This window comes from Camelina sativa, chromosome 16 (genome assembly GCF_000633955.1).
Source record: "Camelina sativa cultivar DH55 chromosome 16, Cs, whole genome shotgun sequence".
In the NCBI taxonomy this organism is placed as follows: domain Eukaryota; kingdom Viridiplantae; phylum Streptophyta; class Magnoliopsida; order Brassicales; family Brassicaceae; genus Camelina; species Camelina sativa.
In genome coordinates, this window is record NC_025700.1 from 23,877,772 (window position 1) to 23,905,433 (window position 27,662).

The 27,662-nt window shown below is 36.8% G+C and overlaps 5 protein-coding genes and 3 pseudogenes across 5 annotated transcripts; all 8 read left to right on the plus strand.

Moving 5' to 3' along the window:
• Positions 264-1,977, plus strand: LOC104753970 (annotated as a pseudogene).
• Positions 2,433-4,145, plus strand: LOC104752117 (putative B3 domain-containing protein REM15). Its single transcript, XM_010474186.2, has 5 exons — positions 2,433-2,486; positions 2,593-2,869; positions 2,945-3,066; positions 3,150-3,599; positions 3,682-4,145. Exons 1-5 carry the CDS (start codon positions 2,433-2,435, stop codon positions 3,943-3,945), a joined length of 1,167 nt encoding a protein of 388 aa, XP_010472488.1. The 3' UTR covers positions 3,946-4,145.
• Positions 4,298-6,128, plus strand: LOC104752118 (F-box/kelch-repeat protein At1g64840-like). The gene is made up of 3 exons (XM_010474187.2): positions 4,298-4,354; positions 4,437-4,505; positions 4,743-6,128. Exons 2-3 carry the CDS (start codon positions 4,455-4,457, stop codon positions 5,898-5,900), a joined length of 1,209 nt encoding a protein of 402 aa, XP_010472489.1. The 5' UTR covers positions 4,298-4,354; positions 4,437-4,454; the 3' UTR covers positions 5,901-6,128.
• On the plus strand, positions 7,845-9,008 carry LOC104753973 (F-box/kelch-repeat protein At1g64840-like). Its single transcript, XM_010476144.1, has one exon. The coding sequence runs from the start codon at positions 7,845-7,847 to the stop codon at positions 9,006-9,008; it is 1,164 nt and encodes a 387-aa protein (XP_010474446.1).
• Positions 9,795-12,035, plus strand: LOC104753974 (annotated as a pseudogene).
• On the plus strand, positions 14,433-16,157 carry LOC104752119 (F-box/kelch-repeat protein At1g64840-like). The gene is made up of 2 exons (XM_010474188.1): positions 14,433-14,521; positions 14,897-16,157. Exon 2 carries the CDS (start codon positions 15,169-15,171, stop codon positions 15,880-15,882), a length of 714 nt encoding a protein of 237 aa, XP_010472490.1. The 5' UTR covers positions 14,433-14,521; positions 14,897-15,168; the 3' UTR covers positions 15,883-16,157.
• Positions 18,882-25,256, plus strand: LOC104752120 (insulin-degrading enzyme-like 2). Its single transcript, XM_010474190.2, has 26 exons — positions 18,882-19,028; positions 19,121-19,196; positions 19,302-19,369; positions 19,512-19,603; positions 19,820-19,893; positions 19,981-20,024; positions 20,213-20,264; positions 20,367-20,489; positions 20,590-20,702; positions 20,795-20,957; positions 21,448-21,540; positions 21,704-21,789; positions 21,931-22,017; positions 22,210-22,313; positions 22,422-22,524; positions 22,647-22,742; positions 22,851-23,040; positions 23,218-23,279; positions 23,349-23,453; positions 23,553-23,754; positions 23,833-24,041; positions 24,156-24,280; positions 24,363-24,414; positions 24,517-24,603; positions 24,692-24,814; positions 24,907-25,256. The coding sequence occupies exons 1-26, from the start codon at positions 18,882-18,884 to the stop codon at positions 25,150-25,152; spliced, it is 2,922 nt and encodes a 973-aa protein (XP_010472492.1). The 3' UTR covers positions 25,153-25,256.
• LOC104752121 lies at positions 25,388-27,606 on the plus strand (annotated as a pseudogene).

Consider the following 27,662-nt stretch of genomic DNA (forward strand, 5'->3'; position numbering starts at 1 on the left):
AACTTAAGAACAAGGTGTAAGAACTTTGATCGGCAACAATTCTAATTAGATATTTTGTTTCAAAAAACAGCCTAAAAAAAACTTCACTGATCAAATCTAATTTTCCATTTAATAAATAATAAATAAAACAAGCTATTGTAATAAAGGTTCTGATAAAAAAAAAAAAAAAGGAATTAAACCGGATGTAAACCGATACCTTGAACCGGAGGATCGTAGTCAAATTATGTAGTTGAGAACGACGGCAAAATCTTACTTTTCTTCTTCTTCCACATCTCTACCAAATTCACTGAACCCTAAAAAAAAAAAAAAAATCTCTCGCTGGGATTGACTGACAGTCATAGTTGAGTAATTTCTTCTCCATCCTTTGGGTTTCGTCTTCGTAATCCGAGTATAGTATGTTCGTTCTCTCACAATAGTTACAAACTGATTTTATCGGGTATAGATTGTAGTAATTGTTGTGTCTAGGCTTCTTTGAGACTATTATTAATTCTTCGAAATTGACTCCTTTTGTTGCGCTTAAAACTGTTAGTGTAGTGTCAGTGTGTTATGCGATACATCTTATATATTCCTAAACCACTACAATTGTTTAAAAATTTCCCAGATTTGCAGCAGTTAGTTTCTGTCTTAATCAAGCAAACATGGCAAAGAAAGAGAAGATATCATCTTTGTACCCAGACTGGTCTCAGCTCCCGGATGAGCTACAGCAAGTTATCTCCAAGAAACTGGAGGATTACTGTTTCGATGTCGTTCATGCTCGTTCTGTTTGCCGCACGTGGCGATCCGTATTTCCCTTTCCTTCTTGCCTGTTACGCCCAAGTTATTCTCTTCCCTCGTTCCCTGGTTTCCATATCGAAGACGAAGATTCGTGCACCCTGGAGATGGTCCCTTTGTTCCTCTTTAGAATCCGAACTCCTCCTCCTGCCGCTAATGTAGTGTGGCCTTCTGTGTATTTACTTGGAGCAATAGGTCGAGATGAGTCAGATGATCATATGAAGCTTCTTCCATCTCCACTTCAGTGCTCAGTGAAACTGAATATTCCAGAATCTGAGCCAATCTTGATGAATATGCTATACTGTCAGATCATCCCTCTGGGCCATCAGTACAGGGTGATCGGTTGGGGTCCTCAAGAATTGACATTATATCATAAAAGTGTGGTTTTGCTTCCGACGAGAATTCGTTGTGCTTCTCACACACACATACTCGAGAGGTTTGCTGGTGTTAATAAGTGCTGAAATGAGGTGGGAACCGCTCAAGAATGTCCCAGATTCTCTATGCACGCATTTAGTCACTTTTAGAGGCAGATTCTATGCAAGTTTTGAAGCCAGAGAAATTGTCGTTATCGATCCTTATTCGCTGGAAGTGACTCCCATGATGCCTTCACAGCCTCTGCTCTCAGGCGATTATCTGATTCCATCTGGAGATGATGAGCTTTTCCTGGTTGAGAATTTCTACCCAGTTCCTGTTGCTGATGAAATAGATTTTAATCGGTTCACATGTAGAGTGAGTAGGCTAGATGAGGAGGCTGGTAAATGGGTCGTGGTCAGCGTTTTGGGGGACCGTGTGTTGTTTCTTGGACACTTTGGAAATGTCTGCTGCTCGGCTAAGGAGCTTCCTGATGGATGTGGTGTGACTGGGAACTCTATTTTGTTCACCAATGACCGCAATGTAACTTTTGCTTACAAATATGGACTACATACAGGAAGGGCGGAAGACGAACTCAATATTTGGAGATTCTCAAGAGAGAAACGTGTGACGATCCTCAGCACATCTCCGGTGGTGGCTCTCCGCGTTGATGACCGTTCTGAAAATCTCGCTTTGGGTACCTGAGACATACCGTTGGTTTTTTTATAATTAGCTTCTGTGATCTTTTATTTTCTGTTCTGAAGTGTGTGTGAATTTTGTGTCAAGACGGTATGCTGAATACGAGATAAGTTGTATTTCAGTTTCAGTTTTTGTTCTAACCAACTACTTTCTCAACACCGACAGCTAAGTTTATGGAAAGGGTTGTCTCACGAACTCTCAAAGCTATATGTATGGGTTTGGCTGTGTATAACTCTCAAATCTTAGTCCACGACAACAAAACAACATTCTTCTCCTTCCTCTTGAATTTTCTTCTCCGTTGACCTTTAGAGTTCGAGCTTCAGCTCCTGCTGATGTGTCGCCTTCTGAGTTTTTTCTTGGATATTCGGAAACCAAGAAGGTCAACAATAAATATGGAGATAAACTATATAAGTCTGATTTAATTAACAATAATAATCAGCAATCAAAGCTCTCGAGTTCCAAGGAGAGTTCACCAATGGGAATTGATCTCTTTAAAAAAAAAAAAAACTCATCATAAAAGCTCTATGAGCTTGTGGTAAATGTTCTGTACACTACACGCTTTCCTCCATTATATTGTAGTGTAGAGGCTGAGAGATTTAGGGACTTTGATAATGGCGAGTCAACATTTCTTCAAGCCTCTTCTTCCCGGATTCTACAGCCACGTGGTACTCTCTTTTTCTCCCTCTCTTCTTGCTTCTACTTTATCTGTCTCTGTCTGAGAAGGTTCTTAAGAAAGATGGGTTTGGTTTTGTATTTTGCATGTTGTCTCAGACGATTCCTGTGGCTTTCCTCTTGAAGAATGTAAAAGGACATGAGCAGAAGACGGCCGAGCTGAGGTCAGAGGCGTCAAAGAAAACTTGGGAAGTGAAGATACATGGGCAGAGAATCACTGACGGTTGGAAAGAGTTTGCAGTCGCACATGATCTTCGAATCGGTGACATTGTCGTGTTCAGACAAGAGAGCGACATGGCTTTCCACGTTACAATGTTGGGACCTAGTTGTTGTGAAATTCAATATGTGTCTTGTTTAAACGACCATAACAACCTCGGTGAGTTCGTCTCTATAAAACAGTCCATGACTAATATATAAGAGACTCAGTTTGGATTTGTTTCTTCGTTTTCAGGGAAGATTCAAAGGAAGAAGAGAGTGAGGAAGAATCCAAGTAGAGAACCAGAGTCTTCATCACTAGATCCCTCTTGTTTCGTGGCTAATATCACGGCTTCGACTCTCCTATATGACAGACTGGTATAATTTGAGCCCCAAAAAAAATTATCATGCTAGGGTCTGAACGAAGATCAAAATCATGTTGTATTGTAATGTTTTTATAGAATTTTCCAAGAAGTTTTGTAAGGGAAAATGGTCTAGACACAAGATGTGGAGAGATTGTTGTTCTGATGAATGAAAAGGGCAGATCATGGACTGTTGATTTGAGAGGTAAGAGATCATGCGGAATCGCTTACATCAAACGAGGATGGAGAAAATTTTGTCAAGCCAATGAACTTAGAGCTGGAAGTTTCTTCACTTTCAAACTGATCCAAAGAGGAAGAACTCTGGTTCTACGTTTGTCCTCCAAAGAGACAGAGGCTAATGAAGTAGAGTCTCTTTCCACAGAACAGGAAAGTGATGAAGAGAGGAGCCAAGATGGGATAAGCTTACAACAAAATTCACAAAGAAAGGAAAGGAAGGGTACATTGATACGGAAAGATTCATATTCGGCATCCCAAAACCGATATGTGACCCTAACTCTTACAAGTTACAACGTCAAATGTTCTAGACTGGTTAGTTTCATCACTGAGCCCTTTCCTTTTTACAGCCTTTTTGATTCTTAATCCTTGTCTCCGTTGTTTGAATCTTTCTCAGACTCTTCCAATACATTTCACAAAGGTGAGTGGCATAGTAAAGGCAAAGAAGATGAGTTTCTTGGATAAACATGGCGTAAAATGGTCTACGGATCTGAGGTTTGACAAGAAACATCTGAGAATGCGATTGGTTGGTGGCTGGATAGAGTTTTGCGATGCTAACCATGTGAAGATAGGAGAATCAGTCATGTTGGAGCTAATTTGGGAAGCACACGAAAGCTCTGTTCTTAAGTTCTGCTCCAAAGTGATGCCAGAGACCAACTGAAACAATGTTTCTAAAAGGTTACTGAATTGCATGAATCAATGTTTTCACTAGTGAGACTCCTTTTGACATTCTGGTTCACAGTAGTGATGTACAATTTATAGCTTGTGTTTGATATCTCAGTTGTACTAGAAGATAGATGAATGCTTTACCTAGATGCTAAAGGTGTTCTGTAATAATCGATAATCTCTTTTCCAATAATAGTAAGAGTCTATGAGTCTATGACAGCCCATATCGTAACGTCCTATTAAGAATTGCAATGGTCTCTTGAAATTAATTAAACGAAACACGTGAGAGTTCACTTGTGAAACCGTCCCACTCTCCCATATTGAAACGACGGTTACATTTTGAGATTCTTTTATAACTTCTGTGATTTTTTGGAGTGAGAGTACGGACTCCTTCTCTCCCTTTGGTATGATTCGATTAATCATTCTCTGTTCATGTTTTTTTTCAGTGACCTAAAACCTAGAAGCTTTTATTTTTCTTTCTTTCAGATATTGAAAGCAGCAAATATGACAGAACATGCAAAGGAACAGAAGCAATCATCCATTATGTTAGATTGTGTAAGAACAGAAGCAATCATATCTATCCATTATGCTACTTGGACATTTTTTGTTTCATTCTCCATTAATTTTCATGTTTGTTATCAGATGTATGTATGGTGAAATTGAATCAATCATATATAACTTAGTTCTCAGTAATTGATATGCCTGTAAATCTAATCTCTCTTCATGTTTCAGTCTTTTCTCAACACAGTATTCGTTTAATCCTACAAATGATTTTTTTTTTTTCTGAATTAGGTTTCAAAACAGCAGCCTTGTCAATCTCCATCTGTGCCAGACTGGTCTCTTCTCCCCCAAGAGCTACTTCACCTTATCGCCAAGGATCTGGAGGACGAGGAATACTGTTTCGATGTTGTCCATGCTCGCTCTGTTTGCACCTCGTGGCGATCCTCGTTTCCGTTTCCTTCTTGCCTCTTACGTCCAAGTTACTCTCTTCCCACGTTTTCAGATGAAAGCAAAGTCTTGTGCACCGTCGAGAAGATCCCTTTGTTTCTCTTTAGAGTCAAAACTCCTGCCGTGTCGCCTTCTGTGTTTTATCTGGGAGATTTAGGCCGAGATAACTCTAGGGATCATATGGAGCTTCCATCTCCGCTTCAGTGTTCGGTAAGAATGCAGTTACCAGGATCTGATCCAACCTTGATGAACATGCTAGACTGCCAGATCATCTCTTTGGGCCATCAGTACAGAGTGATCGGTTGGGATCCTGAATCATGGACATCACCTTACCGAGGCGTGGCTCTTCTTCCCTTAAACAAAGAGGGAGGAGGAGAAGACTTCGTTGTGATCCTTAACTTCACTAATGATTTGGTGGTGTTTAGAAGTGAGGAAACAAGGTGGGTGCGGCTTGGGAAAATCACAGATACTTCATGTCAGAAGGTATTGACTTTTAGAGGCAGATTTTATGCAGCCTATCTTAACGGAGACATTTTTGTTATCGATCCTTATTCTCTGGAAGCGACTCTCATGAATCCCGCAGATCATTTTAGCTCAATAAATTATCTGGTTCAATCTGGCAATGATGAACTTTTCCTGGTTGAGGCAACCATCCCACAGGCTGAAGTAGTAGAGGTTAGCCGGTTAACATGCAGAGTGAGTAGTTTAGATGAGGATGCTGGTGAATGGGACGTGGTCAGCGATTTTGAAGACCGCGTATTGTTTATTGGAGAGCAAGGGAATGTTACTTGTTCGGCTAAGGAGCTTCCTGATGGTTGTGGTGTGAGTGGGAACTCAATGTTGTTTACTGACTGGCCAGGTGATGCAATATACTTTTATAAATATGGTGTGCCTACAGAATACGCGGAAGATGACCTCAATTTTTGGAGATTATCAAGAGAGTATCGTGTGAAGATTCTTAACAAATCTCCTCCTGTGGTGGCTTTTCGTGTTGAGCACTAAGCCGTAAGATCTTACTTGGAATACCTGGCTAAGATATATGTTGGTTCTGTTTCTAAATCTTACTTTGGATACCTAAGACATATGTTGGTTCTGTTTCCTAAATCTTACTTTGGATACCTAAGACATATGTTGGTTCTGTTTCTTTTAGGTAAAGACTGTAATACATTCGTGTCAGTTTTAAATTTCTTTTGCCAATTGAAAACACAGTCGTGTCGTGTCTCGTGTGTATGGAAATGGTTAATAGTCTTTTCACTTATACTTGTCTTTTGTCTCCTCCGGTGTTGGCTCTTTGGATTAAGCGCTAAGCTATAAACTCTTACTTTTGATACCAAAGACATGTGTTTTTTTTTAATTATTATTATTAAATCAAAGATAAAACTTTCCAATACAAAACCACCATTATTTAGAGTTTAAAGCTTAGCAGTTAGCACTCAAAACCATACTAGATGAGTAGCTAGATGAGCAAAGGAACACACTTAGCACATGGAAACACATCTCTGCAAACCCATAATATATCAAAATACCATGTTTGATGTTATAAACACTTTAATAGTGAATGTAATTTGCATGTTCTTTAAAAAAAAAAAAAAAAAAAAAAAAACCAAGCACATCATTTTGCATGTTCTTTCATATATGATGCAGCAACTCTGCATTTGATATTTTGAATGTTGTATCATTTTCTGTGCCAGACCAAGTAGCATGAACGTAAGACATATTTCCTTTTTTTCGTTATATCATTCTGTGTGTGTTTATGGTGAATTTCTATTTTCTAGTTCTTGCTATTTTTTTTTTGGGTAGCTAGGTTGAACCTCCTTATGTAATTGTTGCTTTTGCTTATTTGTTATTTAGTTTTAAGTTTTACACAAAAGAGAATCTCTTTCTTTCTTTGTGTTGATTTAGATTAATTCATCCGTGTCGATCAAAAGTTTCATCTTCGGCATTCCCGAACCGATTTGTGACAGTAACTCTTATACCTTATAACGTCAGCTTATTATACTGGTTAGTTTTCCATCACCATAATCTTAATCTTATAATATTTCCATGTCAAAAAGCCTTTATATATTTAATCTAATAGTCTTATAGAAGCACAATCATAAGCATAGACGACAAATGATCATTCAATGATTTGTTTAGTTTTTTATTCAGTAGTCGTGGTGCCGGCTCAGACATTGGGTCTATAGGCAAAATTTTGAAACAAGACACCTTCTAATATATGAAAATCATAAAAAAATTCATTTATTTTGATAAAAATAAAAACTAGTACTGTTTTATGGGTCTCTTTTTCGTTTAAAAAAAAATAAAAACTTGAACTCTATTTCATATAAAAAATCTTTACAGACCCTTTTCATTCATACAATTTTTTTGGACTCCTTTTATCCAAAAAAAATTGGATAACATATTTTGCTTCTTCATATCATTGACTTCTTGAGTACTTGTCATTTGTCTTTTTATTATATATATTATTAGTACTCTATTTTCTTCAAATTTAATTTTTCTTCCTATTCATGGGTTTCTTGAAGTAGTTTTTTTTTTTTTTTCAAGTGAAAAGAAATGTGAATGTTAGAAAAAAGAGTTAAAAAAAAATATATTTTTGACCTCGTCAATCATTTGTTAGCGGAAGTCAAGAAAGTGGAAATCAACAGAAGAACCGCTCTCCCTCCTCAACGGCTCCTTCCTAAATTATAAAACTGACAATTTTGTAAACGAACTTGTGTGACTCTTTAGCATTTTGGTGAGTAAACGTAATTGGAACTGTTTTCATTGTTTGTAGGTTAATCATGTTCTTGTAGTATGTGTAGAAACCACGAGTTTAGTCAATGCGTATCAGTTTTCATCTAGTTATAAGTGATCGATCATCTCTGGTCAGTGGCCACGTTCGTTTACAAGTTCCTGAACCCTTGAATTGTTTTTTTTTTTTTTTTCAGATTTCGAAATCACACAACCATGGCAACGAGAAAGAAGACATCATCATCATCATCAATGCTGCCAAACTGGTCTCTTTTACCGGAGGAGTTACTTCAAATTGTCTCCAAATATGTGGAGGACTGTTTCGATGTATTTCATGCTCGCTCTGTTTGCAACTCGTGGCGATCCACATTTCCTTTTCCATCTTCCTTGTTACGCCCAAGTTACTCTCTTCCCACATTCGACGAAGTCACACTCGAAAGCAAAGAATTGTGCACCCTCGAGAAGGTCCCTTTGTTCCTCTTTAGACCCCGAGCTCCAACCATTGCTGCTAATTCGTCGTTGGCTTCTGAGTATTTTCTGGGAGGAATAGGCCGAGATGATCATCATTTGGATCTTCCATCTCCTCTTCAATGTTCAGTGAAAGTGCAGATCCAAGGATATGATCCAGCTCTAATGAACATGGTCGAGTGCCAGATCCTCCCTCTAGGCCATCAGTACAGATTGATCGGTTGGGAACCTAAAGGTTATAGAGGCGTGGCTTTTCTTCCGCTAAACAAGGAGGGAAGAAGAGGAGAGTTCGTTGTGATCCTCAACTACACTAATGTTTTGCTGGTGTTAACAAGTGCTGAAATGAAGTGGAAGCGGCTTGAGAACGTCCCAGCTGGTTCTGTATGCTCGGATTTAGGCACTTTTAGAGGTAGGTTTTATGCATCGTTTCTTGCCAGAAGTACTTTCATCATCGATCCTTATTCCCTGGAGGTGACTCTCTTGATGCCTTCACCTCCGAAGCCACTAAACTATCTAGTTGCATCTGGGGATGATGAACTTTTCCTGGTTGAGGTAACCATCCCAATGTTTGAAGAAATAGATTTTAGCCGGTTCACTTGTAGAGTGAGTAGGCTAGATGAGGAGTGTAGTAAATGGGTTGAGGTGAGAGATCTGGGAGACCGTCTGTTGTTTATTGGACACTTTGGAAATGTCTGCTGCTCAGGTAAGGAGCTTCCTGATGGTTGTGGTTTGAGTGGGAACTCAATTGTGTTCACCAATGAACCAACCTTTCCCTACAAATATGGAGTACATACTGGAACAGGGGAAGACGATCTCGATTGTTGGAGAACCACAAGGGAGAATCGTGTGATGATCTTCAATACAGATCCAGTTTTGGCTCTCCAAGTTGAGAATCTCATTTTGGATGCTTGAGTCATTCTGTTGGTTAGTTTTTTTTGTCTTTATTAGATCACAAACAAACTTAACTTTAATTATAGGTATAGATAATAGATATAACAGTGATCTCTGTTGTTGCCCATTGTTCTAGAGTTTTTTTTCTTTTTCTTTTTCACTTGGTAATTGATATTTAACTCTTGTATAAACACCACACAGCCATATGTCTGTGGAAATATAATTGTTTCATGAACTCTCAAAGCTGTGTTCTTGGTCACGTGTCAGTTAGAGACCTAAGTTTTTCATTAACGCAAAAGGGTTTCAAAAAGAAGTATGTTTTCTTCCCAAAATCATATTGAAACTTGAACTGCTTATTCTCAAAACTGAAACAGATGCATAATTGGCCTCTGATCCATAGCTACAACCTTAAAAGACTGTACTGTATATTGCTGGATAGAAAAATGGGCCATGTCTATCTCTTGTTTGTGCCTTGGAGCCAAAGTTGTTGAGCCCACAGAAGAGATGAAATCAGCTACAGGTATATAATTTTCATTATTTGTGCCTTGGGGCCAAAGTTTTTGAGCCTAGAAGTAAGATTCCACCACGATTTTTCCTATCGGACAACCATTTTGATCGGCTGACTAAACCATTCAATTGGTTTAATCGCCTATTGAACTAATTTCTTTACCCCTTTTAATGTTAAAAAATTGGGCTTCTAAACAAGCCCATTTACAGTTTGTAAGAATGTGCAACTATAATTATTTTATAAACTAGTTTAAGAACTCAAAACGATGTGGGATATTGTTACATTACCGATAAAAATGATGTCCGAAAGTGAAAAAAAAAAAAAAAAAAGAATGAAACCGACACAGTTCTTTCTTATCTACCCGGAAATGACGTCGTTTCCAAATTCTTCATCATTTATCATTATCCAAAGTCGAAATCTACTCAACCCTAAAAAGTAAAAACAGTAAAAAGTTCTCCCACACTCAAATCTCTCGCCTGTAATCGAGTAATTTCTTCTTGATCCTTAGGTTTCACTTTTCATAAGTCTTTCAACTACGACAGGTATGTTTCTGTTTTGAGTTCCCCCTGATTGAAATCGAAGATAGCAAAGCCCACTTAAATTTGGCTATAGGCTTTAGAAAAAATCTGTTGGGGTTCTTTATTAATTGCTTCAAAAACTGCCACTTTTTATATACCTGTTCTTAATTCTGATGGTGTACTGCTAGTGGTGAAGCCTTCACCGACTCAAGGTTTTAAGGGGCCCTGGGCAATTTTTTTTGTATGAAAGACCAAATTTTTTTTTTAACCTCTCTGTTGTATATTAAAGTTCATTTTAACAATATATAAACACTTGATAAGATTATAAAAAAAAATTTTATTCTAAATTGGAGTCAGTTATGATAATTATAAAAAATAAAAAGTTTTTTTGGATATTGACTTTTTTTAGTAAAAATAAATTGTTAAAATATATTTTAATGAATTATTTTTGTGTTACAAATTTTGTTTTTGTCTATTTATATTACATGATTTCTTTTTTGTACCTCTTAATATTGCATTATTTATTTTTTCGTGCTCCTTATTTTCCATTATTTATCATTTAATCAATGAACCCGGGGCGGTCGCACCCTTGTCCCCTATCTAAGCCGGCACTGGGGGAAGGGTTTCTGCTATAATAAATCTTTTCTGTTCATGTTTGCTTACAATTTCGTAAACCTGTAAGGAGAAAGAAGATGTCATCCATGAAGCCCGACTGGTCTCAGCTCCCGGAGGAGCTACTTCCACTTATCTCCAAGAAACTGGCGGCTTACTGCTTCGATGTCGTTCATGCTCGTTCTGTTTGCCGCACATGGCGATCCGTATTTCCCTTTCCTTCTTGCCTGGTACGGCCAAGTTATTCTCTTCCCTCGTTCGCCGACTTCCCTATAGAAAGCAAAGACTTGTGCACCCTCGAGAAGGTCCCTTTGTTCCTCTTTAGACTCCGAGCTCCTGTTGCTTCTGCTGCGTTACCGTGTGAGTATACCCTGGGAGGAATAGGCCGAGATGATCATCATTTGGAGCTTCCATCTCCTCTTCAATGTACAGTGAAAGTGAAGTTCCGAGGATCTGATCCAACCTTGATGAAGATTCTCGACTATCAAATTCTCCCACTGGGCTATCAGTACAGAATGATCGGTTGGGATCCTGAGAGATGGATAAGATATTACAGAGGTGTGGCTTTCCTTCCGCTAAACAAGGACGGAGAATTTGTTGTGCTACTCAACTACGCTAAAGTTTTGTTGGTGTTAGCAAGTGTCGAGATGAGGTGGAAGCGGCTAACGAATGTCCCAAACTATCAATGCACGGATTTAGTCACTTACAGAGGCCGGTTCTATGCTGTTTTTTAACCGGAATAATTGTCGTTATCGATCCTTACTCGCTGGAAGTGACTCCCTTGATGCCTTCACAGCCTCTGCGCTCAATCAATTATCTGATTCCATCTGGTAATGATGATGAGCTTTTCCTGGTTGAGAATTTCGACCCGATTCCTGATGCTGATGAACTAGATTTTAATCGGTTCACATGTAGAGTAAGTAGGCTAGATGAGGAGGCTGGTGTATGGGTTGTTGTCAGTGATCTGGGAGACCGTGTGTTGTTTCCTGAACGCTTTGGAAATGTCTGCTGCTCTGCTAAGGAGTTTCCTGATGGTTGTGGTCTGACTGGGAACTCAATTTTGTTTACCAATGAAGGCAATGTAACTTTTGCCTACAAATATGGAGTACATACTGTAAGGGCAGAAGACGACCTCAATATTTGGAGACTCACAAGAGAGAAACGTGTGACGATCCTCAGCAAATCTCCGGCGCTGGCTCTCCGCGTTGAAGACCATTCTGAAAATCTCGCTTTGGATGCCTGAGACTTACTGTTGGTTTTTGTATATATTAGCTTTTGTGATCTTTGTTGTTCTGTTCTGAAGTGTGTGTGTGTATTTTGTGTCACCACGGTATGCTGAAAACTAGATAACTTGTATTTCAGTTTTAGTTGTAGTTTTTGTTCTAACTAACACTTTCTCAATACCGGACAGCTATGTCTATGGAAATGGTTCTCTCATGAACTCTCAAAGCTATGTTTGGCTGCGTTCTTGGTATGATCTGGTCATGTTTGTCTACTATAGCTAGCCAAGGAAGATTTGTTGAGGATTGTTGTTTTGTTTGACAGCTTTACCAACTGAGTTGGATTTTGAAAGGACACGATGGAAATTCTGAACATAACCAGAGCCTCAGAATTCAATTTTGTTGTATAAATAAAGGAGCTCTGTTGGGTTCTTTTCAAACTTGTCCAAGATTAGCTTTCACGTCCTCCAGGACCTCCACTATGCGAGACACCCTTCAGACAGCTTTCTATATATTCTTGCTTCTGACTTTGTTTTGAGCCTCTCCTCCGCTGTAGACTGCTTTTATTATTCGACAATGGTTACATTCTGGTTTAATATAGTGGTGCTTAAGTGGCGTAGTTCATGGGTAAGAATTTGGAATTCTCCATGTTTAAACTGTCTGAAAAAGGCAAAATGTAACAGTAGAGTTGTTAGTTTGAGTTTTGTTTTGACTTTGATCGGTAACATAAGTTGAGAAAATTATAATTTGATGTAATTTGTAGTAAATATTATGTGTTAAAAACAACTGTTCCATGAATCGTTGTAAAAATATAAGTTATTAATTTTACCAAAATTATTTACTGGTGACATATTTGTGGTAGATGTTGCGGTATGTATTATTTGATTATAATTATTAAAAAGTGTTAGTGAATACATTTAATAAAATTACTAAAAATAAAATATATAAATAAGAAAATAATTTTAATATACAAAAAGTTAACTAAAATTAATTGTTACATTGCAAGTTAAAAAATTAAACTATATGCATTCCATAATATTTATAATCATATCATATTTAGATTGATGCCTATTTTCATTTTCAAATAATAATAAAAATAATAATTTTGGCAAAATATAAGAAATTGAAAATAACTAATCAAAGAAAAAGGAGAAAAGTCCCGCCACCTGGGTTCGAGTAGCATTGGCAGGATTCGAAATTTAACATGGTTTCCTTCGGCCGAGATTAGTTTTTGGGCCTAGGAAGCTTTTAGGATCACTCCTGGGTTATCAAAAAAAATATATAATAATTAAAGAAGTTATTAAATAAAATAAAAACAGTAAAAATTATTTTATTGATTATTTTGATATAAACTCAAAATTGTAAGTCAATCATAATAACTCAAACTCAACTTCCAAATTTTAATTTTGTTGTTGATTGGTATCATTTTTGAATAATCTGTAAGTGAAGTCCATAATTCAACTTAATTTAGTGGTAACTTAACATTGTTACCAATCAAATGTTAACTCAACTAAACATTTTTGTTGTTTATTTCTTTTAGTTTAGGAATGTAGCAAAGTTGAATGGAATGTGGGGATGCTTATAAAACTGAAGTTTGAATTAGTTATTCTGTTAATTTAAGCAATCTTTTTAAAATATTCATTAAGATATTCTAAACAAATGTTACATGAAAAAAAAAGTTGTATCCTACTATATTAATTGAGAAGTACAAATATAAAACTAACCTTAAAATGTGTAAAAAATTATATTCAATTGCCATTAGAAAAAATTAATTAAGCTTATTTAACTAATTTAAATAAATATACTTAATTAAAAATAAAAAACACTCACAGATCAAATATTAAAAAATCTAAAGAATCTAAAAAAAAAAAATTCTCTCTAATAAATTATGGACGAGATTACTAATTATTTTTTGAAAAATATATAAACCAATCAGAATTTTAAAAACTAAGATTTTATATATATCCAAGAATACAATACAATTATTTTTAATAACTAACTTCGAAGATTTTGTTAAGATTTTAAATTATGATTCTCCTATCATTTTATTTTATTTACAAATTGTTTGGAATTTTCATATAATACTTATAATTAATAAAATGCATATTTTTCTGGATATGCTGCGATTTGAATTGTGTGTGATATATATGAAAATGTGTGTTTTAATTTCCATTTTGGGTTGGCAAAACTAAATTTATATAGATGAGAAATTAATAATTTTTATTTTCTCACAATTATAATATTAAAATTACTATTTTTTATTTCACAAAATAATGATGTAAATACAACAAATAAATAATATAAAACTGTAATAATGCGTCAAAAATAAAATACTATAATATTTTATAATAATTAGTGTTTAAATAGACTAATAGATTTACATAACAATTAAAAATAAATATTATCTCAAACAGAATATATATTTTTTTAAATAATTTTTTTTACTATAAATTTTTTTAAAAATGTTGACTCGTGCCATCTTAGTTGAAGATTATATACATTGATCATTAATGTCATAAATAAATAAATACATTTTTAATATAAACAAAAAAACAGATCAAGAAGAAGATTTCATTTTATATCAATCGCGAATCAGAAAAATTCCCCAAGAATGGCTCCTTCCAGTGAATTTGTGCGACGTGTTTAGGGTTTCATCAACACTAATCCAGATTTTTGGTAAGAAAGGGAAAAGGAAGAACAATTTTTTTTTTAATCGAATTCTGGAATTGGATACGATTCGATTCTCTATTTTTAATATTTGTTATTCTTGTCGTCCGCCTTAATACGGAACAGTTGATTTGTTATGCAAGATATTTTCTCGGTTCATGCATGTTTGTTTACAATTCCCTAATAAACCCTAAAAGCTTCATTTTTTCCGTCTCCTGGATTGTGTACGAACTGTTTTTCTCCATATGAATAATCTATTTGTAAATTTGATTTGGTATCAGATGTTGTTTGGTGTATATGTATGGGGGTTATTCTAAAAAGATCTTATATCTTAGTACTCATGATAACTGATTTTAATTTTTTTTGTTATCCTTTTATAATCAGGTTTCAAGATGTCATCAGACTGATCTCTTCTCCCTGAAGTTCTCTTGCACATTATCTCCGAGAAACTAGAGGACTTTATCGACGTTATTCATGCTCGGTCTGTTTGCAGCTCGTGGCGATCCTCATTCCCCTTTCCTTCTTGTTTATTATGCACACGTTACTCTCTTCCCGCTTTCGCCGATTATCCTTTCAAAAGCAAAGACTTGTGCACCCTCGAGAAGGTCCCTTTGTCTCTTTTAAGAGTCAAATCTCTTACGTATGCTTCTAAGTATATGTTGGGAGGATTAGTTCGAGATGAGTCAGAGGAGTTTCCATCTGCTAGTCAGTTCTCAGTGAAAGTGGAGATCCCAGGTTCTTATCAATCCTTGGTTAGCTTGCGCGACTGCGAGATACTCCCTATGTGGCAACACCAGTACAGAATGGTTGGCTGGGATCCTAAAGAATGTAATACATATTACAGAGGCGTAGCTTGTCTTCCGCTAACCAAGGAAGGAGGAGGAGAAGAATTCGTTGTGCTCGTCAACTACTTTAAAGTCTTGTTGGTGTTATCAATTACGGAAATGAGGTGGAAGCGGCTTATGAACATCCCGGATTATCTATGCACGGATTTAGTCACTTTTAGAGGCAGATTTTATGCAGTCTTTTTTACCGGAAAAATTGTCTCCATTGATCCTTATTCGCTGGAAGTTAAGAACCTGATGCCCTCACCTTACAAGACACTAGACTATCTGATTCCATATGGCGATGATGAACTTTTCCTGGTTGAGGCAACTTCCCTAGTAAGTAAGCTAGATGAGGAGGCTGGTAGATGGGTCGAGGTCACTTATTTGGGAGACCATGTGTTGGTCATTGGACAACTGGCTAGTGTCTCTTGCTCGGTTAAGAAACTTCCTGATGGTTGTGGTGTGACTGCAAAATCAATTTTGTTCACCAATCGACCAAGCAATACAACTGAGACATCGATTTCTTTATTTTCTCCTTATTAGTCAAAACAAATATCTGGGGTGAGTGCTCAGCCATAAGTCTTTGAACAAATATATGGAAGAAGACCCTAAGAGATTCTCAAGAGAGATTTGTGTGATCCCCAACACATATCTGGGCAGAGTCCTAAGTCATACGTCTTGCTTTGGATACCTTAGACATCTATTTTTTTTATATAAGTCAAAACAAACTTATCACATAATAATTTGGTACAATAGATCTTGTGCTTCTCATGTCATTTTTTTTTTATGTTTTTGTTTTAGACTATCATCATGATCAATGACCACTAGCCATGTTACGTATCTATGGAAATGGTTGTCTCATGAATGACCAATGATTCTTTTAGTCTTTGAATCCTAGGTAACTCACTTGTTGCAGTCTCCGCGGCAAGAGACTTTTTATCCTTCCTCTGGACTACAAGAGGTGAACATTCGTTCTTATCCTTCCTTTGCCATTTGTATCAGTGCCTGTGACTTGCACCTTTTTCTTAGTTCTCTTTCTCCACGAAATGCTGTTGATAATCACCTTGTAGGCATCCTCAGTTTTCAACTTCTTACATCTAAGTTATCCTTGTATTGATCTAATCATAATATCTTTCAAGGTCAAGCTTGAACGACGAGCTGTAGAAACACTGGGCTTTTCCTCTACAACTCTGTGACAATGGTGGTGTGAGAAACCTCGTGTATTAGAGATTCTTCAGAAAATAGTTATGGTGTCCCTTGATATAGCTTTCTCTGAGACATCCTCAGTTATGTAGTTAGGTTGACCTGGCCTGAAATTACAAACAATGATAGGTTTTCCTTCGAAGCGGCTTCTTGTTTTTGTGAGTAAATCCAAAGCAAGATAATTTAATTAGGCCGCTCACATGAGCTTACTAATTAAGATTGATAAGTAAACTAAGAGATTAGATAGCTCATGATCAATTCAAATGCAAACTAAAAGAGAGAAGGAAAGAACGTAAGGTTTGTCATCAAGAGCAAATAATATTAGATTTGATAAATTTCATAAGATTGAAGAGGGGAGAGTTGTTTGTCTCGAAGTTACTCTCTAAATTCTCATTACATGGTAATATGAATTTCAACTCGCTAAGAACCCTAGTTACACGAAATCACATTGGACTCCTTGTCTTTTTTGTGTGGACTCTTATAGTCTTTTCGCCTTCTCTTGCTCCATCTTCTGTTGGATCTTTCTCAATATCTCAAACATCACATGTTCTTTTTTTTTTTTTTTGGCTCAAACATCAACTTTTCATTAACAAGACACATTACATTCACTTTTATAGACTTGGATCAAAAGCAAATGTAATGGTTGATCAAGTACAACCCTGGAACACCAGGCGGATCCAACACTACCTAATCGAGAACCATTGCATTTTTTAACCACAACGAGATAGATAACACACCACGACTCGGTGTGAAATCATCTCTTAAACCACCTAAATTGACCCTATGACACGAAAACAACTACTAACACAGAGAAGACCAAATCCTATACTGAAAAAACAAAGCAAATCCAAACTATTATAACCTCCTGATCGGCGTGTAAAACTTGTCCCAATAGCATCAACACCTAGAGACGCATCATCAGAAAAGCTTGGTTTCTCCGGCGTTCATTGTCCCGGTCCTAAGCCTAAAACGGACAATACATCCGACTGACCCGACCAAGAAACGCGACCAACATGAATAGAGGCTTTTCCGAACCAACCACACATTAACCAAAATGCTAATCGCCTAAAGATAAGAGAATAGAACACGGATTAGCATATCTTCACCTCATGGTGCATTGCCGGATTAGCCACATCACTTCTGCCTTATAGTCTCGCTTCTTAGCCGGAAACGACCAGATCTGAACCCAAAACCACCGGAATCGAATCGCTGCGGCTTCCGAAACCCAAAAAGGAGGACCCTTCGACTCCCCTTCGGTCTCAACCAAGCCAAACCAACCGGTATCAAGACGTCGCATCAAGAGTAGTCGCCACTCCAACACCAACGAACACCTCCGACGAAGATTCCAGCGATGGAAAACAAAGTCAGAGCAACCCCACCACAAGTCGAGGTTGTTCTTGCCACTGCGCGATCTTGAACCTCCATCCAGCCACCAACCAGAGACCCAGAAGAAGAGGAGATCTCAGATCCGACCTTGACTCGACGAAAAGAAAGGAAAAACGAAAAGCAATAAAAGAGGGGGCCCTCCCCGGCGGCCAAAGAGGCTCAATAGAGAGGCAAAACCAGATCACCGGCCGCTGCGACTTTGGTTCTAGGGTTTTTCTCTCGGTCCCTCTCGATAATTTCTTTTTAGGAGCAGTGTATCATAATTTTATTATTCATCACATGTTATCTTATTGTCTTTATTTATAACTACTTATTTTTGATATGATACAAAATTTAATTTAAATATTTTCATTTATTCATCTAACTACTATTGTTCACAACAAATATTTTTTAATTAACATTTTTATAAGTTTAATTATATTATTATTTTTCAAAAATTAAACTGGATTCAGCGATCGATTAAATCCATATACGATGGTTAAACTTTTTATAATTTTTTTTTTAAATCATGTGGTTTTTGAAATAACAACCCACATATTTGAATTATGCTTTTCAAAAATCAACTCAAATCCATTTAAAATAATATAGCACGAATTTTAACTAGTATTTATAAATCATACTATTAAACAACTTTTTCAGTCCATATTTTTCCATATTTTATTAACTTTATAATAGTTAGACGGAAACTCTACACTCTATAAGTCTATGTCATTAGATTCGAGACAAAAGGAAAAGACGTTGGCAATACAAGCGAAGACCCAGTCTAGCGACGACTATAACTATCACAAGTAATCGCCGTTGGATCTTTGGTACTTGGAGTAACATACACCGTTGATTAGTTAACCACACAAATAGACTCTGCCACACTTGATAATTTCTTCACAGCTCGGAAATAAAAAGAAAGACGTTAGACAGACGACATTCATGAAGAGCGAAGAACTATCCCAAAAAATATGGCTGTTGGAACGGAGACGACGACGGTGACGGTGCATCGAGGTGACGAGATACTAAAGCCACGCACTGACAATAGAGACTATCGGAGGATTTTACTTAAGAATTCGCTCGAGGTGTTGTTAATCAGCGACCCGGAGACTGACAAGGTAATTGCTCTCAAATTTTCTCTTTTTTAAATTGTACTGTACTGATGATAAAATCATGACCTTTGTTTCCTCTATGTCTTTTGCTATTTAAGTGTGCTGCTTCAATGAACGTTAGCGTCGGATCGTTCTCTGACCCGGATGGATTGGAAGGCCTAGCTCATTTCCTTGGTACTTTCTATCCCAATTTTTTTTTTCTTTTTTTTTAATGATTTTGCTTCATAACAGCTGATTTTTGTGCTGGCTGGTGGTTTTATTATTTTTGTGGGGATTCAGAGCATATGCTATTTTATGCAAGTGAAAAATACCCAGAGGAAGATAGTTACTCCAAGTACATCACAGAGGTAACGTTCTTCTCCAGCTCTACTAGACAAACTTGATGTTCTTGTTCTTTTTACTTGTAGGNTATTTGAATGCACGTTTCACTAATTTGATGTATACCTTCTTCCTTTTTTTTTTTTTTTTTTTTTTTTTTTTTTTTTGTAGCATGGAGGGAGCACAAATGCTTATACTGCCAGTGAATATACTAACTACCATTTCGATATCAACACAGATTCTTTTGATGAAGCTTTGGACAGGTAGTGTTAACACTTTGTAAATGACAAAGTAAAATTTCTCATTAAAGTAAAATGTAACTATACAAGAGTATTTATACTTGAGCTGAGATTAAGTAAAAGGAAGCTTAATCCCAACTAACTAACTATATAACCTTATATGCTAATAGGTAGACTTTTTCTCTCTTTCTTACTAAGCCTTTTGACAGTGTCTAATTTTTCTGTGATTGCTTAAACCAGGTTTGCACAGTTCTTTATCAAACCACTGATGTCTGCTGATGCAACCATGAGAGAGATCAAGGCTGTCGATTCTGGTTAGCTTTTGACTTTCTTGATAGCTTTCATGTTGAAATTTGTTTGATAAATAACAAATTCTAATGATGAGTTCTCTATCATTCTAGAGAATCAGAAAAACTTGTTGTCTGATCCTTGGCGTATGCACCAGGTATTTTCCCTTGCCCCAAAGAACAGTTATATGGATGAATATGTTTATTTCATTGATTTTTGTAATGCAAAAGGAAATGTACAATTAAGTATGAAAAATAAGGTTTTTCTTTGAACTTGTGGTCCTTATGTCTTAAAAGTCCACAAGTCTCTTGATGTGTATTTAGCCTTCCTTTTACGTTGACACAGTTAAAAAAGCATCTAAGTCGGGATGACCATCCATATCACAAATTTAACACAGGTTCATGTTTCTACCTATCCTTAATTGGTGCTGGCTCGCGTCCATTTGGACAGTCAGTGGTCTTTCCCAAAGTTTTCTCTCATGCATGATAATTTTGATTAGGTAACATGGATACTCTTCATGTACGACCCGAAGCAAAAGGAATAGATACAAGGAGTGAACTAATTAAATTCTATGATGAACACTATTCTGCCAACATTATGCATCTGGTTGTATATGGCAAGGGTAAGTTTTGGAGCTAGCCCAAATCTCTTTTAGTTTCAGAAAACAAAAGTATCAACATATATATAACATTTGTACATATAATTGCTCTGGATGTCTTCAGAAAACCTTGATAAAACTCAAGGCCTAGTTGAAGAGTTGTTCCAAGAAATTCGAAACACCAACAAGGATATCCCTAGGTTTCCTGGTCAGCCTTGTACTCCTGACCATTTGCAGGTTTTGTTCCTTATTTCAGCTTTATCATTTCTATGAAATGAAGACAAATTCATACTAACATGTTGCTAAGGTGTGTTTTTCATTGGTTTTAGGTTCTTGTGAAGGCAGTTCCCATAAGGCAAGGTCACAAGCTTACTATTTACTGGCCTATAACTCCTAGCATCCATCATTATGAAGAAGCACCAACCAAGTACATTGGTCGTCTACTTGGTCATGAAGGCGAAGGAAGTTTGTTTTATGCGTTAAAAATCTTGGGTAGGTTTTCTCTAAAGGTCAAACTAATAAATGTTTTTGGCAGGTAACAAATCGAAAAGTTGCTGTAGTCTTCAGCTCTCTGTTACTGGTTTTAAAATGATATCTTAATTTTATAAAAGATAAGTTGTTGCGAGAAATCTTAAAGATTTGTTGTTCCCCTTATACATATTTTGAGGTGTTTCTTCTTTGATCTTTATTTGCCTTCCACTGTGAATATTACAGAACACTTATTTAGGTTGTCTAGTAGACATTTAGAAAAGTGCTTCGGAAACTGCAGATCTTTGTTGCTTCAGTTGTAAATCGTAGCTATATTCCCCCATTTTGGCGTGTCGTATAGGCTGCACTAATAAAATCCTATATTGTTTCCATCTACTCGATGATAGGATTTTATTCCCTTAAAAAATTTGCTCAACTGCTTGTTTACTTAATTTTGGGTATCATCAGTTCCACATTTATTTATCTTGCTTAATTCTTGTTAATACTTCCACAGGTTGGGCAACGGGACTGTATGCTGGCGAAGCAGACTGGACTATGGAGTATTCTTTCTTCAATGTTACAGTTGATCTTACTGATGCTGGCCATGGTGGGTTTATGTGTTCTTCGTAGTTTTGGTTTATTATTCTATACATGGAAACTTACAACAATATCTTTTATGTTGATTAGATGGTATTGATGTGCTTGATGTGTTGTCAGTACCTGATATTTTCTGGATTTGGTGTGATTTTGTTTTTATTCTTTGTATACAGAACATATGGAAGATATTATGGGATTGTTGTTCAGACACATTAAGCATTTACAACATTTTGGTGTTTCCCAGTGGATTTTCGATGAGGTATTAGTATCATTAAATTGTACTGTCTCTAGGACCTATGTTTCCATCTTTTCTGTTGTTGTCTGCTTTTAATCTGGCTAGTATTCCTATTGATTCAGTGTTATTAAAGAGTTTGATACATCTCTGTCATTGTTGTTGCAGCTCTCAGCTATACGTGAGGCAGAATTTCACTATCAAGCCAAAATACACCCCATTTTTTATGCAACACGTATTTCACCAAAAATGACGGTAGTAGTACTTTCAGCTGTTCAATCTACAATTCTCATAATTTCTTATTGTTTAAGCTTCGTATATATCTATTTCTGCTCAGTCTATACTTGGCCTTTAAGATGAACCAAAGTAGAATAGGTGCTTACTCTTACAATCTCATCACTTGGCCTTAAAAAAAATCTTATGTGTCCTTTGGCAATTATGCTTCAGATATATCCAAGGAAGCATTGGCTGGTTGGATCATCACTTCCTACAAAGTTCAATCCAGCTAGTGTGGAAAAGGTTCTCAATGAGCTTTCTCCCACTAATATTCGGTATGTTCAATAATGTATTCGTAGAATTTACATGAAGCATCAAAATCCTGACTGCTTACGGCAAAATGAGCTTGTGTGTTGCAGAATCTAATCCCATTGTATGTGTAGAATCTTTTGGGAATCAAATAAATTTGAAGGGCAAACGGACAAGGTTGAGCCATGGTATAACACTGCTTATTCCCTTGAGAAGATAACCAAACTCACCATTCAGGTTGGCTTTTGATATATTCTGTTTTGATTTTTTTTGGACAAACAATATATAAACTGTTTTGATTTAATATTTTCATGTAACTCTGGAAGAAGTTCAGTTTTGGTTTGTGTTAACAATTACAGGAGTGGGTTCAGTCTGCCCCTGATGTAAACCTGCTTCTTCCAACACCTAATGTATTCATTCCTACGGATTTTTCATTAAAGGATTTCAAGGATAAGGTTCAGTTGATCTATGACTTAAGTACAATGTACAAACTGTCATTTAAAGTTTGATTTATTATAGAAGCAAGCAATAACCTTATGTCACGTAATCAAATTCTGGAACAGGATATATTTCCTGTTTTGTTGAGAAAGACATCATTCTCAAGATTGTGGTATAAGCCTGATACAATGTTCTTCAAACCGAAGGCATATGTTAAGATGGATTTTAACTGCCCCCTTGCAGTAACCTCTCCTGATGCTGTAGTTCTTTCAAACTTTTTTGTTTGGTTGCTGGTAGACTATTTGAATGAATATGGTAAGATTTCATATATAGTCATCTTTTCGGTTATTTCCTTTAGATCATCGATTTAACGAGTCTGCTGCTTTATGTTGCAATATCTTATGTAGTTCTTTTAGGACAAGTTAGAATATGTTACAATGAATAACAAGTTAAATAAAAAGGTGATAACTTCCATCAATCTGTACGTTTCAGCTTATTATGCTAGCATTGCTGGTCTTCACTATGGAATAAGTCTCTCGGACAATGGTTTTGAGGTGGGTTTGTATGAAGATTATGACGTTTTCACAATGAAATGTTTGACTTAACTGTTTCTCATTTTCTAGCTCTATCTTGTTGGCTTTAATCACAAATTGAGAATCTTGCTGGAAGCTGTCATTCAAAAGATAGCAAAATTCCAAGTAAAACCTGATAGGTTTTCTGTTATTAAGGTAAACCTTTGTTTGTAGACTTCAAATCACTACATCTATAAGCCTTGTTACCAGATATATTGAATCCTTGTTTCTCTGCTTCACTTTGATCTGAAACAGGAAACGGTCACAAAGGCATACCAAAACCACAAATTCCGACAACCATATCATCAAGCAATGAGTTACTGCTCAATGGTATTACAAAATCACTCTTGGCCTTGGACAGAGGAACTAGATGCACTTACTTATTTGGAAGCGGAAGACTTGGCAAAGTTCGTTCCTATGTTGTTATCAAGGACATTTGTTGAGTGCTATATTGCAGGTATGATAGTCTTTGGTCTTCACTCCTCTTTCTTTTCTTTCTAGTCGTTGTGGTATCATTATAAGACACTCATTTCAGGAAATGTTGAGAAGAGCGAAGCTGAGTCAATGGTGAAGCATGTTGAAGATGTTCTCTTTAACGAACCAAAACCTATTTGTCGTCCGTTATTTCCATCTCAGTTCTTGACAAATAGGGTTACAGAGCTCAAAACAGGAATGAAATACTTCTACCATCAACAAGGCACAAACCCCACCGATGAAAATTCTGCTCTAGTCCATTACATTCAGGTATATTTGCGACAAGATTATTAGTTTATTGCATTTCTTAATTCTTATAAAGCTTTTCTAGTAGATCTTGGTACTAAGAGTCATTGTTAACGGAATTGGTTTGCAAACGAACAGGTTCATCAAGATGAATTTTCCATGAATATCAAACTTCAGATGTTTAAACTTATTGCAAAGCAAGCCACTTTTCACCAGCTTAGAACGGTTGAGCAACTTGGTTACATCACTTCACTCTCTCAAAGGTACATATGAATCAATTTCTCATACGTTTGCATGCTACTGAGTTCTTGTTAACACATGAATAATGACTTTTCTGCGACACAGAAACGACTCTGGTGTCTACGGTGTACAGTACATTATCCAGTCTTCAGTCAAGGTACCAAACTACCAATCTTTCTTGCCTCTATATATTTGCCACTCGAACTTTGCATAACCCTATCTAGTTTATGCATATCTCTTTAATTACTTTTGTTAATAGGGTCCTGGACATATAGATTTGAGGGTCGAGTCACTACTCAAAGATCTTGAGAGTAAACTTTACAATATTAGCGATGAAGAATTCAAGGTGAGATGACATAACCAATACTCTAGATAATACTTGCTTTGCTTGAGATTAAACATTAATGCACTAGCTGACATGACTTTCTTCCCAGCGCAATGTAACAGCGTTGATAGATATGAAGCTTGAAAAACACAAGAACTTGAGTGAGGAATCCGGGTTTTACTGGGGAGAGATTCAAGACGGGACACTCAAATTTAACCGCATAGACGCAGAGGTAAAGAAAAACCGCATAATGCAAATTTCGTTAAGTCTTCCTTTTTGAAGCCACATAACACAACCCTTTACATTTTTTTGTGTTATGGTCAGGTGGCTGCACTGAAAGAGCTAAAGAAGGAAGAACTAATAGATTTCTTCAACGAATACATAAAGGTTGACGCACCAAAAAAGAAATCACTGAGCGTATGCGTTTACGGAAACCAACATTCAAAGGAAATGGCATCTGATAAAGACAAAGTTGTATCACCATCTGTAGAAATCGAAGACATTGTTGGTTTCAGAAACTCTCTACCTCTTTATAGATCGTTGAGAGGTTGTAACCAGCTGAAACTGTGATGAGCTCCCAACACTTTTCAAATATTTATACACACACTCATTTACCAAAATGTGAACCTGTATTCAACTGGTTTGTAATAAAGAAAACAGAGTTTTATCGACTTGTGGAACTACTTTTGCGTAACTCTTCAAAAAAATTTTTTTTTGGTTGGTCGATAAATAAGCCTAATTCATACCAAAATAAATAAATAATGCTTTAAACAGATCTGCAAGTTAAATACTATAATGACTTGTACTGAGTCAAAAGTCAAAACACGACCCGATGGCTAGATCTGCGATTAATCTACTCTAGACGACTCTTAATTTGTTCTTTCATAATTCCAAAAATCGCAGCAAATCAGCAAACATGGAAGAACCTGAAACAGAGAAGAAGACATCATCCATGCTACTGAACTGCTCTCTTCTCCCGGAACTTGTACGAACTCTTTTTTATCACCCGATGTTTTGTATTTGATTTGAATCAATCTTAAAAACCTTCGAAATTGTAATTTTTGGTTTGTCTTTTAGGTTTCAAAACTGCAGCTGTCTCCGTCTTCATCAGCAACGAAAGATCTCACATTGTCCAAAACAGACTGGTCGTTTCTCCCTGAAGAGCTACTGATAACAATCTCAACTCTTCTAAACAACTGTTTTGATGTTATTCATGCTCGTTCTGTTTGCAACACGTGGCGATCCGCATTTCCCTTTCCTTCTTCCTTGTTACGACCAAGCTACTCTCTTCCCAAACTCCCCGAGTTCACTCTCGAAAGCAAAGACTCGTGCACACTCGAGAAGGTCCCTCTGTTTCTCTTTAGAGTCGACAAAACTCGTGATGCTGCTGGTTATACTGTGTCGCCTTCTGCGTATGTTATGGGAGGAATAGGCCGCCGAGACGAAGACGATCATATAGAGCTTCTTCCATATCCTCTTCAATGTTCAGTGAAAGTGAAGATCCCAGGATCTGATCCAATCTTGGTGAAAATGCTTGACTGTCAGATTCTCTCTTTAGGCCATCAGTACAGAATGATTGGTTGGGATCATGAAGAATCGTCAACAAATTACAGAGGCGCGGCTTTTCTTCCGTTAAACAAAGAGAGAGGAGGAGGAGGTGAAGAATACGTTGTGATCCTCTCAACTACTCTGGAGTTTTGTTGGTGTTGAGAAGTTCTGAAATGAGATGGTTGTGGTTTCAGAACGTCTCAGATGCTCCCTGCAGGGATTTAGTCACTTTTAGAGGGAGGTTTTACGCAGCTTTTTTCAACGGAGATGTTGTCGTTATCGATCCTTATGCGCTGGAAGTGATTTTTCCCCTGATGCCCTCACAGCCTATGAATTCAAGCAATTTTCTGGTTCCATATGGTGATGATGAGCTTTTCCTAGTTGAGAATACTATCCCAACTTCTTCTGATGAAGTAGATATTAATGACTTCATATGTAGAGTGAGTAAGCTAGATGAGGAGGCTGGTAAATGGGTCGTGGTCAGCGATTTGGGAGACCGTGTATTGTTTATTGGACCTTTGGAAATGTTTGCTGCTCAGCTAAGGAGCTTCCTGATGGTTATGGTGTGAATGGGAACTCAATCTTGTTTACTAATGAGGGTGGCTGTGTAATGTACGCCTACAAATACGGATTACATACAGGAAGGGCTGAAGATGACCACTCTTTTTGGAGATTGTCAAGTGAGAATCGTGTGGCGATCATCAACAGATCTCCGGCTCTGTCTCTCTGGAGTGGGTGCTAATCCAAAATTCTCGCTAATGGATACGTTTTGCTGTGTTTTTTTTTTCTTCTTCTTCATTGGATTGTACCTTCTGATTACACTTTTGGAAACACTTACTTGCATAACTTTTCTTCCGCTTAACATTTGATGGAGGAAGAGAATTTGGTGTGTTGGTCCTCTGCTTTTAAAATGTTTTTGGTGTAAACAGGCACCGAAATGAGGTGAAAGCGCCTTAAAGAGTGTCCCAGATTATCGTCCTTTCTTAGCTGGAAGTGACTTCCCTGACGCCTTCACCTAAACAGTCACTAGACTATCCGATTCCATCTGTCAATGGTGAATTTTTCATGGTTGAGGTAACTTTTCAAGTGAAGTTGCAAGATGAGGAGGCTGGTAAGTCGGTTGAGGTCAGTGATTTGGGAGACCGTGTATTGTTTATTGGAAATGTCCGCTGCTCGGCTAAGGAGCTTCCTGATGGATGTGGTGTGAGTGTGACTGGGAACTCAATTTTGTTCACCAATGCAGGCTATCTAACTTTTGCCTATAAATATGGAGTACATACTGGAAGGCCGGAAGACGAACTCAATATTTGGAGATTCTCAAGTGAGAACCGTGTGATGAAATGAGACATACTGTTGGTTTTTTTTAATTAGATCACAAGCAACCTTATCCTTTGATTCGATATTAAGTTTATATAACTTTGTGATCTCAAGTGAGAATCGTCTATTCACTTCTACTTAATTGATTTAATTGAGAAATTTATGATTGTTATTATAAAAGCATGTAAAGTGCATAAATATATGTTTTGAAACAA

Bases quoted from the DNA above. Each gene is read 5' to 3' on its own strand.
- LOC104752117 (XM_010474186.2), top strand. From the start codon at position 2,433: ATGGCGAGTCAACATTTCTTCAAGCCTCTTCTTCCCGGATTCTACAGC. The intron at 2,487-2,592 runs GTACTCTCTTTT...ATGTTGTCTCAG, and splicing joins CCGGATTCTACAGCCACGTG to ACGATTCCTGTGGCTTTCCT. The intron at 3,600-3,681 runs GTTAGTTTCATC...AATCTTTCTCAG, and splicing joins ACGTCAAATGTTCTAGACTG to ACTCTTCCAATACATTTCAC.
- LOC104752118 (XM_010474187.2), top strand. From the start codon at position 4,455: ATGACAGAACATGCAAAGGAACAGAAGCAATCATCCATTATGTTAGAT. The intron at 4,506-4,742 runs GTAAGAACAGAA...TTTCTGAATTAG, and splicing joins CATCCATTATGTTAGATTGT to GTTTCAAAACAGCAGCCTTG.
- LOC104753973 (XM_010476144.1), top strand. From the start codon at position 7,845: ATGGCAACGAGAAAGAAGACATCATCATCATCATCAATGCTGCCAAAC.
- LOC104752119 (XM_010474188.1), top strand. From the start codon at position 15,169: ATGTTGGGAGGATTAGTTCGAGATGAGTCAGAGGAGTTTCCATCTGCT.
- LOC104752120 (XM_010474190.2), top strand. From the start codon at position 18,882: ATGGCTGTTGGAACGGAGACGACGACGGTGACGGTGCATCGAGGTGAC. The intron at 22,018-22,209 runs GTAGTAGTACTT...ATTATGCTTCAG, and splicing joins GTATTTCACCAAAAATGACG to ATATATCCAAGGAAGCATTG. The intron at 23,454-23,552 runs GTAAACCTTTGT...GATCTGAAACAG, and splicing joins ATAGGTTTTCTGTTATTAAG to GAAACGGTCACAAAGGCATA.